The 11,313-nt window shown below is 42.5% G+C and overlaps 1 protein-coding gene across 10 annotated transcripts; it reads left to right on the top strand.

The window, feature by feature from the left end:
- Positions 1-7,087: 7,087 nt before the first annotated feature.
- LOC100216823 (uncharacterized) lies at positions 7,088-11,080 on the top strand. Of its 10 annotated transcripts, none has more exons than XM_008652758.2 (5): positions 7,184-7,632; positions 8,015-8,144; positions 8,372-8,478; positions 9,226-9,859; positions 10,299-11,080. In XM_008652758.2, the coding sequence occupies exons 2-5, from the start codon at positions 8,055-8,057 to the stop codon at positions 10,689-10,691; spliced, it is 1,224 nt and encodes a 407-aa protein (XP_008650980.1). In that variant the 5' UTR covers positions 7,184-7,632; positions 8,015-8,054; the 3' UTR covers positions 10,692-11,080. The 10 variants fall into 10 exon arrangements, with proteins under 10 accessions (XP_035816292.1, XP_035816291.1, XP_023156231.1 ...); XM_023300464.2 differs by having other exon boundaries at positions 7,304-7,632; positions 7,701-8,144; XM_023300463.1 differs by lacking the exon at positions 8,015-8,144 and having other exon boundaries at positions 7,181-7,632.
- The last annotated feature ends 233 nt before the right edge of the window (positions 11,081-11,313 follow it).

Here is an 11,313-nt window from a genome sequence, read left to right as displayed (position 1 = left end):
ATAATTGACTTACAGACAATAAATTATACCCGAGCGATTCTACTAGCAACACATTAGAGATCGAATGCTCGATTGTGATGGCTATCCTGCCTAAGCCTTTAACCTTGCCTTGGTTCCCATCTCTAAAGATGATGGTGTCTTGGGAATCCCTGTTCTTGACGTAGGAGGTAAACATTTTCTTCTCCCACATCATGTGGTTTGTGCATCCACTATCAATAATCTAGCTTGAGCCCCCGGATGCATAAACCTGCAAGGTAATTAAGCTTGAGTTTTAGGTACCCAACTCTTGTTAGGTCCTACAAGGTTAGTTACAATAGATTTTGGAACCCAAATGCAGGTTTTGTCTCTCTTGCATTTAGATCCCAACTTTTTAGCAACTACTTTGGCATTCTTACAAACGAAGCATCACATGTTTGATAGTTAGTAGTTGGACCAGTGCATACTTTCCTAGGCGCATGAGAAACAACATGATTATGCCTAGGCCTATTTCTAACATGAGCATGAGAGGAGCTAGTTGCAAACATGGCATGAGAATCATGATAAGTAGGTAAAGTAGCATGATTATAACACCTATCATGATAAGCAACATTGGAAGTATTCTTGACATTAGCATAAAGATAAGCATGGTTCTTTTGGTCATGTGAAGAGTAGGAACTACTAGCCATAGGAGCCTTCCCTTTCTCTTTGTTGGGACTGGAGGTCCTTTGGCTTGTTAAGTTCTTGGTTTCTTTTCAGAAACCAAGTCCATCCTTAATAGAGGGGTGTCTACCAATGGTGTAGGCATCCCTAGCAAATTTTAGTTTATCATAATTATCTTTGCAAGTCTTAATTTGAATATTAAGACTTACAACATCATTGTTTAACTTAGCAATAGTAGAAACATGTTCATTACAAGCATCAATATTAACATCTTTACATCTATTGTAGATTACGACATGCTCTACACATGAGCTAGCCACATTAATTTTTTCTAGCTTAGTATTTAAATCAACATTCAAATTCATTAGACTAGAAATAGAATCATGATAGGTAGACAATTCAGAAGACAACAGTTCATTCTTCTTAATTTCTAGAGCAAGAGATTTTTGAACACTAATAAACTTATCATGTTCCTCATAGAGTATATCGTCTTGCTTTTCTAGAAGTCTATCTTTTTCATTAAGAGCATCAATTAATTCATTTATCTTATCTACCTTAGATCTATCTAATCCTTTAAAAAGATCACTATAATCTATCTCATCATCATCAGAAAATTCCTCATCACTAGAAGAAGTGTACTTGGGAGTATCTCGTGTACGTACCTTCTTATCCTTAGCCATGAGGCATGTGTGGCGTTCGTTGGGGAAGAGGGAAGACTTGTCGAAGGCTGAGGCAGCTAGCCCTTCATCATCGGAGTCGGATGAAGAACAGTCGGAGTCCCATTTCTTTCCAATGTGCGCCTCGCCCTTCGCCTTCTTGTAGTTCTTCTTTCTTCCCTTTCTTCTCTTGTGCCTGGTCATTGTCATTATTGGGGCATTGTGCTATAAAATGACCAGACTTACTGCACTTGAAGCAGGGGTGCTTTCCCCTTGATTTGTTCTTGTTAGGATACTCCTTGCGTCCTTTCAAGGCAGTCTTGAAGCGCTTGATGATGAGCGCCATTTCGTCCTCGTTGAGTACAACAGCCTCCACTTGTGCTACCTTGCTAGGTAGCGCCTCCTTACTGCTAGTTGCTTTGAGAGCAACGGGCTATGACTTGTAGACAAGAAGTGGTCCGTTCAAGACATCGTCCACATACCTTGCTTCTTTCACCATAATACGCCCGCTCGCGAATTTTCCGAGGATTTCCTCGGGTGTCATCTTGGTGTACCTGGGGATCTCATGAATAAGATTTACAAGATGGGGATCAATAACAGTAAATGACCTTAGCATGAGTCGAACCACGTCATGATCCGTCCATCTTGTGCTTCCATAGCTTTGAATTTTGTTGACAAGGGTCTTTAGCTTGTTGTACGTTTGTGTTGGATCTTCTCTCCTTATCATAGCGAATCTCCCCAGCTCGCCTTCCACTAGTTCCATCTTGGTGATCATGGTGGCGTCATTACCCTCATGAGAGATCTTAAGGGTATCCCATATTTGTTTGGCATTGTCCAAGCCGCTAACTTTGTTATATTCATCCCTGCATAGAGATGCTAGCAAAACAGTACTGGCTTGGGCATTTTTATGTATTTGCTCATTTATAAATACAGGATTATTAGTGCTATTGGAATGCATTCCATTTTCAACAATTTCCTAAATACTAGGATGGAGGGAAAACAAGTGACTACGCATTTTGTGACTCCAAAATGAATAGTCCTCTCCATCAAAGTGTGGGGGTTTTCCAAGAGGAATAGATAGTAAATGGGCATTCGAATTGTAAGGGATGCAAGAATAATCAAAGGAGTAATTTTGATTAACCGTTTACTTTTTTGACGAAGAGTCTTCGTCGTCGTCATCCCTTGGTGAAGAAGAGGAGGCGTCGCTGTCGTAGTAGATGATCTTCTTTATGCGCCTCTTCTTCTTTCCATCCCTCTTCTTGTGACTCGAGCCTGAGTCAGTGGGCTTGTCATCTCTTGGATCATTGAAGAGGGACTCCTTATCCTTGTCGTTGAACACCATCCCCTTACCCTTGGGATCCATCTCTTCGGGCGGTTAGTCCCTAAATGAAGAGTACGGCTTCGATACCAATTGAGAGCACCTAGAGGGGGGAGTGAATAGGTGATCCTGTAAAAAACCAACACCAAATAGCACAAACTTGGTTTATGAAATGTTAGTAAGATTAAAACCAAGTTGCTATAGCGAGAGCTCTAGAGAAGAAACCAATCACAATGAAAGAAGACACAAGAGACACATTGATTTTATCCCGTGGTTCGGCCAAGTATAACACTTGCCTACTTCCACGTTGTGGCGTCCCAATGGACGAGGGTTGCACTCAACCCCTTTCAAGTGATCCAATGATGCACTTGAATACCACAGTTTTCTTCCTTATAGTTGTTTTCCCGCTTGTGAGGAATCTCCACAAGTTGGAGCCTCTCACCCTTACAAAGTTGATCACAACAAAAAGCACAAGAGTAAGGGAGGGAAAGAAACACACGCAAGAGTTGTAGCAATCACACACACACAAGTCAAGACGTGAGCACACAAACACGACGCAGGGAGTTTACAACTCAAGAAGTGCTCAAATCTCAAACACGATGATCCCATTGCGTGGTTGCGGAGTCTAGGCGTCTTAGGATGTTCAATGGAGGCTTGGTTTTGTGCTCCATGCGCCTAGGGGTCCCTTTTATAGCCCCAAGGCAGCTAAGAGCCATTGGAACTTCATTTGGCAAGCAATTCTTGCCTTCTGCCAGTTGGCGCACCGGATAGTCTGGTGCACCACCAGACATGAACAGTGCCCGATCTCCTTCCTTTTCTGGCGAAGCCGACCGTTGAGCCTTTGGTCCCCTTGGCGCACCGGACAGTTCGGTGCGACCAAGTGACCGTTGGCCCTGGCCACGTGTCGCCCACTGATCACGCAGCCGACCGTTGGCGCGGGCACTGATGGCTCACCGGACAGTCCGGCGCACACCGGACAGTCCGGTGATTTTTAGCCGTAGAGCTCTCGGTTTTTTTCCCGAGAGCGACGAGTTCGTCGCCTGGCTAGCCTGGGCACCAAACACTGTTCGGTGCACACCGGACAGTCCGATACACCTTAGGCTGGTGCAAGTTTAGCTGAACTTAGCCAAACTTCTCCAATCCAATTTTATTTGATTTGACAGTCATCCTAGCACTTAGAGAAATATGATAGTACCAAAAATAATAGAAATATGATAGTACCAAAAATAATTCACTAAGGCCAGAGTCATACCTTGATTATTGATTTGCACTTCTTTAGCACTTAGCACGTATTAACCAAAACAATATGTTTTAGACATTTAATCACCAAAACATTTATAGAAATAGCCTAAGGGCACATTTCCCTTTCAAAATGAGGAGCCTATGCACACTTGAACAGTTAAACTACAACAGTTTCAAAAATGTGATATTGTGGGAGATGAGTTTTTTAGATTTTAATGGAAATTTGCACCAGTATACAAAGGATGACACTAACCATCTGGATATGAAACATGTCACTATATCCCCTATTTTGAAATAAACTAAGGGTATTTTACATGGTTCCCTAAAACCCCAAAATATCATTTTCTAACCCACCAAAAAGGGAGCGACAACATAATCTAGATCTTGAAGAAAGAAAAATAAAGAATAGCAACTGTTGGAAGAGTTTGTACAAAGAAGCTAGAAGTTTTCTTACTCATTTAACAACATCATCAAATAATGACCAAGCTAACTTTCTCCTAAACCTCTACTGGCTTTCTCGCTCCGTCCATATATAATCCTGCTTATTGTATAATAATGCTCTTCTTCTTTTCTAGTAGCCTAGCTCTTCTCAATTTTATGATAGCGCTTGCTCACCTCTTGGTGGCTTGGGGCCGAGAAGCGCGAACTCGACGAGCTTGTCGTCGGGCACGACCTTCTTGGTACTACGTGATCATACACAGATATTTAACACACCCTAGGAATTTGGAAAAAAATGATACTAACGAGAAAGTCTTTACCTTTAGCATGTCTTCAGCAAGTCTTTTTTTGGTAGCACGAGATATCGACATATATATATATATACATAGAAAAGAGATAGTTTGTTGCTATAGGTGTCCTAGGAGCATAATAGACATCATACAAAATATAGTAGTTTCATATTACATTAAAATGCTCACAATATCAGTTTGAGGGACATCCAACAAAAACACCACATGTCATACCCAACCGCAAGCATTGATCATTTATTTCTTGTATGAACAAATGTTTATATTAAATTTATAGAAAATATAAGATTATAATGTTTTTGTTTACAAAATTTCATTTGTGTGTGTGTTTGAATCTGAAAAATGCTAGAAAATCTAAGAGGAAATACCCTATTCATATCCTTTACGTGATTTTGCATAACTCGGGTTGTGGACTGCTATTTTGAATTTCTTTGATGGGAATGAGCTAGGCGACAATATTTGTCATGGTAAAAAGATGTTCCAGCTAATAGCTCAGGCAGAAAGATTACAGAAGTGTAAATGTCGTCGCTGGAAGAGATAGTGTTTAGGACTTGCCTATAGATAACCAGAACTGTTCTACCACAATTATGAAAAATGGAGAAACATAGCTCCGGGGAAAATCCTCGAGGTAAAGAAAAATAATAAATGTATAAGCACCCAAAAGTCCATGTCACGGGGTCAGAAACAATCTACATTGTAACAACAATATTAATATATCAGAGAGAGAGTTTACCAAAGCATAAATATTGTCACTGAAAGAGATAGTGTTTAGCACTTACCTATGGATGAGCAGAATAGTTCCACCAACAATTATGAGAAATGAAGAAGCGCAACTCCATTGAAATCCTTGATGTAAAGAGAAATAATAGACATATAAGTACCCATATGCTTGATTAAAATTTCAAATTGTTAACAACATTTGGGCTATAAATATTAATATGTATGGAATCCTTGATGCGAAAATAATAATTAATGCATGAGTATCCAAATGCTTAAGTAAAATTTCATTTTGTTAACAACATTGAGACTGTAAATGTTAACCTCTAGCTGAACGCGTATTTAAAAAATTACAACTAACTATATGAAGCACTCCTATCAACAGCTCATTGCATGTAATTTACAAAATTAAAAAGAAGTTGCACAAATCCCACTTTTCTTAAAGAATCACCAAAAAACAATGAAAAAATTAGCTCTGGTGGAGAACAGAAAAGGCCATTCAGAGATTGATACGTCATTCCTAAAGGGAAAAAATATTAACAAAGACCGTATACATGGAGTTTAAAATAAAAGTCCAGAACTGCTAGTTGACCAATCCAAAATACATCAATCCAATGTCCACAATGGGGAGGAAAATCCACACATCCAAACTCACCAGATGCCTCAAAAAAATAGCGGTGACTCCCAGGTAAGTAGGAATCTAAGACAAAACTATGGATAATTAAAATCCACAAGATGGTCATGAACAAATCACTCACCAATGGTTCCCGTGAAGGAGATGGGCTTGACGCTTTGACTCGTGCGGATGTCGTTCAAGATTAGGATTAGATCCTGCTGCACCAAACATGGGTAGCGGCACTTAAGAGGTTATTGAACTAAGGTGCGCACACGAAATTCAATAGAGGTGAAGTGAGCCCGTCACCTGTTCCTCAGATGCTATGTCAAGTGTGCGTTGTAGAAACTGAGGAAGAATGTCGGTCGTGGTGAGCGAGGAAAGGGAGAGAAGTACGGCAATAGAACCCCTATCTCTACCAGATGCTTTCGACCGTCAATTTTTTTCTCCAACTGATTCTAGAAACCTCGGGACGTTTTATTATTATTAGGAGCTGATGAGAAAATAAAAAAGCAATAAAAAGGCCGCCCGACCAACAAAATGGGATTTCGAGGATAGGATTGCGCCTACAGCGATGCGGAGCGGAGGGAGATATTGCAGTGGAGGAGGAACGGATCGCGGCGACGCCATGGATAAGGGCGCAGTAGGGGAGGCATGATTTATGGATCTGCCGAGCGGCTCTGGCGTGGTGGCAGCGCATCGGAGGATTGGTTGCGGCGACTGCCATGCATGGAAGGGCACTGTGGGGGAGGAAAGGACCGAACCGTGAGCCATGGATGGAAGGGCGTGGTTGGGGAGGCGCTCCTCATCGCACGGACTTAATAGTGTGCCACAGATGGAAGGGCACAGTGGGGGAGGTGTTCCTCATTGCACGGATTGTGGTGACCGCTATGGATGGAATGGGGCGGTGGGGGAGGCGATTGAGAGCATCGTAGGCTCGTCCGTGCGATGAGGAGCGGAGCGAGAGGATTGCACGGCAGAACCTTAGGCACGGTTGTGGACGCCTACAGTAAAGTCTTAAAGAGTAGTACAGATTATTCTAAATGAGATATTATATGTGGATATAACTAGGATATTTTGACTAAAAATGAGAAAAACGAAAATGGTCGAAAAACATCTATAATGTTTTGTCTATTTTTACATTTGTCAAAAAAGAAAAAAAGAAATATCTATGAATGCAAATTCGAATAATCGAATTGAAACGGGACGATATATATCCGACCGTTTTCACCCTACTTCCACTAACCAGTCTCAAACCTCACCGGCGGCGGTCATTGACCGCAACTGGTTGCCGTGTTTACTTCCCCCACGCGCCACGTTTCCGCGCATCCCGAGACTCCGAGAGAGTGGCTGGCGGAACGGAACACAAATCCAATCTCGCTACGTGAAGTTCGCCTCGCGGCCTCGCCTACCACCACCCGTGCCCGTGTCCCGCCGCCGGCGGCGCTGGGGATGGCGGGGCCCAAGGCGGCTGAGGACGGCTCGGCGGCTCCGCTGCTGCCTGCGCAGGCGGGGGAACGGAGCTCAGGAGGCGTGGGCGGAGGGGCCACGTCCGCGCAGACGCTGGGGAACGTGGTTGTCTCCATCGTGGGCACCGGTGTGCTCGGCCTCCCCTACGCCTTCCGCGCGGCCGGCTGGGTCGCGGGCTCCATCGGCGTCGCCGCCGCCGGCTCCGCCACGCTCTACTGCATGTTGCTACTCGTCAGTACGCTCGCCCGCCCGCCCATCCCTCCTTACTGATCCTCACACTGCCTGCTGCTCCCGAGCAGGAGTAGGCGAGTACAGTAGACGCCGGTCGCGTTCTCTCTCTTCCCCACCATTCGTTCTGCTGTTTGACCGGGCCTGGCGTGCTCTTCGCCAACTTTGTGCTGCAGCCTGCAGTGTTCGCTGTGCTGTTCCCTTCCAGATCCGATCATCCGAATGGCTCATAAAATTAAAAATCTTCTAGATTTGAAGGGCCGAGACAGCAGTACTTGTGGGGATATATCCTGTTGTACGATCGTGCAATCAATCAATGTATATCATTGATTGTAAATCATGTAGTGCTAATGTTTTACATATAACCTCTTGTTTTGTGTCTCAGTGCAAATACCCCCGTTTATATTATTTGAAGACACCATAAGATGGACAATCAAAGGCGGAGATTGCTTGATTGCACGATTGCACCAATACATATAATTGCACAAGATATGTCTTCATACTGGACTACTGGTGTATTCCCTCCGACCCCCCAAAATATCTTTCTAGTTAATCAATCTTAACTTTTGTCAAATATATAAAAAAATGTGTTAATTTATTATGCATAAGGAGCATCATTAGATGAATAATGAAACACATTTCAGTAATAAATTTATTTGGAGCTTACTCCAAACCTAGGATGATACTTTTTCCTTGGTGGAGAGGGAGTAAGAAATTTCCCACCTGTTCTTGTATCGTACAGATTATTGAGTTGTGGTTTCCCATGTCCAAATTTTCAAGAAACGAACTGCAAAGGACAAAGTGTTTCTGCTTGCATTACTCTCTCATTCATCTTCCAATAAAAAAACTGTGAGTCCGTCTTTCTGCCATTTGAAGCACGACTCTCCTAAATGTGCTAAGATTCTGCCAAAAGATTAGTCAATGAATCAAACTTGATTTTGCAATTGACCAGCTTCTTGACTCCATTTTAAATTCAAAATGCACTGGTTTCTTTCCGACTTAAAGAAAAAATCGTTTAAAGATAGCCAAATACAATAGTTCTTAGAGCAACTCCAAGTGATTAGATAAAAAGACTAGCCAAATTTACTGATTTAGCTACTCTCTAAAATAGATTTTAAAGAAAAAGTGTAGGCTAATCCAACAGACTCGATAAACCTACGGACTGAATAGAGAGTGAAAAGCATGCTATCCAAAATTGGAGAGCGAAGATGGAGAAATAGAGAGTCACTAAATTTGAAGAGTCGTTTATAGAGTCTATTGGATACAATTTTTTTTTAATATTAGCTAAATTTACCTTTACAAAACCATATAGCTAGTCTCTTGGAGTTGCTCTTATATTGTCTGTTTAGATTGTGCAAGATTTTGATTGGATTTAGTGTAAGGAGTTTGTTGATGCTGCTTAACATTTGACAGCAATATTATGATTGTAACTTATATAAATCAACTAAGGTTTGGAACTGCTATGCCAGGTCTTTGTCAATTATGAATAGAATAACATTAATTGCTTTCTTTTTGGGCAAACATTTTTTCTATAAAAATTAATCCCTCTCTGTTTAGTTTACTCGGTGCCATTTTGATTTTGAAGGTGGACTGCAGGGATAAACTCAAAGAGGAAGAAACTGAAGAGTGCTGTCATGGTCACTATACATATGGGGATTTGGGTGACAGGTGCTTCGGGACTATAGGCCGATGCTTGACAGAGACCCTCGTCCTTGTTTCGCAGGCTGGTGGTTCTGTAGCATACCTGATATTCATTGGCCAAAATCTCCATTCCACATTCAGCCAGCTGATGTCACCAGCTGGCTTCATCTTTGCCATCCTCCTGCCTCTGCAGATAGCGCTCTCCTTCATCCGCTCACTGTCGTCCCTTTCTCCGTTCAGTATATTTGCAGACGTGTGCAATGTCCTTGCCATGGCAATCGTTATCAAAGAGGATCTTCAGCTCTTTGACCACCCCTTTTCAAACAGAAGCGCTTTTAATGGACTGTGGGCAGTACCATTCACCTTCGGTGTTGCAGTCTTCTGTTTCGAAGGATTCAGCATGACCCTTGCACTAGAAGCGTCGATGGCAGACCGGAGAAAGTTCCGCTCGGTGCTTTCCCAAGCAGTTGCCGCCATTATAGCCGTGTATGTCTGTTTTGGAGTTTGTGGGTACTTGGCCTATGGCGAGGCCACCAAAGACATCATAACACTTAATCTTCCGAACAATTGGTCGTCTGCTGCAGTTAAGGTGAGTGCAGTTCTCTTAATTTGCTTGTTGCCATTGCTTACTCTAACATGATGTGGATTCTCGTAGAAAACCTTTGTGAATCAATCACCCTGCACCTTTTTTTCTTTCTTTTGTGGTTGAAAAATGCAACCCAATGATAATTTGATATTTGGAGATATAAGCCTTTTAAGTTACTACCAATTATGTACTTGAGATATATTTTTTTTTCAAAAAAGGAGTTATTTCATTGTCACACTGGACACAGACAACAATGCCTAGATCTATAGTACTTTGGACTGTCTAAAATCTCATGACACATCATTGGTTTGTGTGTTGGAGTAGTAATCATATTTGCATCCCATCCATGAGATTACATTCTTTTTCATATGGGAACTAGGAGTAGATAACAGTAGGCAGTTGAATCATGATATTCTCTTCACAGTTTGAGGTTCATTGACAGGTTGGCCTATGCATCGCACTGGCATTCACCTTCCCAGTCATGATGCACCCGATCCATGAGATCGTCGAGACAAGGTTCAGATCCAACAGATGCTTTCGGAAGCTCAGCCACAACGATGGCGGCGCGGAGTGGATAGGCTTGCACGCAAGCCGCGTCCTCGTGGTGGCGGTCCTCACTGTGGTGGCGTCCTTCATCCCCTTCTTTGGGTCCTTCATCTCGTTCGTCGGGAGCACCATGTGCGCGCTTCTCTCCTTTGTGCTGCCGGCTCTCTTCCATCTCAGCATTGTAGGCTCGTCAATACCCTTGTGGAGGCGGGTGCTGGACTACGGCATCCTTCTCTTTGGTCTGGCTTTCGCTGGATATGGTCTTGTCACTGCTCTCTCCTCGCATTGAACAATGGCCCAAACAGTCAAAAAAGTGCAGAGATCAGGATATCTTGTGATGACAGGAGTCAAATGGATGCTAGGAGCACCATATATCAGATAGCACGGCTCGGATTAGTGCGTGATTGAACTGATCCGCTTCAACCCATATAGCCGCAGTCATCCATGGAAGATATACCTTAGCGGATTGGAATGGTGATTTCGAGAAACCAAGTTGACATTGTTCTATGCATGTTACAAAAATCTACAGATGTCATGAACTTTAAGAGCCATATCTTAATCGCGTATGCATGTTACACATCTACATGTGTCACGTTTCAAAAAAAAAGTTTATGTTGACTATTCGATCCGATCCATCATGTATGTCACATTTGAATAACAAAAATCCATTAATGTGTATGTTTGCAGTGCTCGCTTAAAGGGTAACTGGAACGTGCCTGTGTAATGCCACGGAACATAAATTGCGACCCTCCAATGGACTTAGGGCCCTGACGACAGGCGGCATGAGTACAATAGTGACGACAAAATCTGCGATTAAACATAGATACATAACGATATAAATATGTCTACCCAAATAGATTAAAATGGAATCTCACAAATAATTTCTAAAGAGTAAATATATAATGCTTAAT

This window comes from Zea mays, chromosome 7, assembly GCF_902167145.1.
Source record: "Zea mays cultivar B73 chromosome 7, Zm-B73-REFERENCE-NAM-5.0, whole genome shotgun sequence".
NCBI lineage: Eukaryota > Viridiplantae > Streptophyta > Magnoliopsida > Poales > Poaceae > Zea > Zea mays.
Note: the sequence above shows the minus strand (reverse complement) of the source record. Positions and strands in the feature narration are given on the sequence as shown.

Excerpts from the sequence above, each read along its gene's own strand:
- LOC100216823 (XM_035960398.1), top strand. The coding sequence starts at position 7,103 with ATGAATGCAAATTCGAATAATCGAATTGAAACGGGACGATATATATCC. Across the intron at positions 7,637-9,214 it reads CTGCATGTTGCTACTCGTCA|GTGGACTGCAGGGATAAACT; the intron begins GTACGCTCGCCC and ends TTGATTTTGAAG. Across the intron at positions 9,860-10,298 it reads GGTCGTCTGCTGCAGTTAAG|GTTGGCCTATGCATCGCACT; the intron begins GTGAGTGCAGTT and ends GTTCATTGACAG.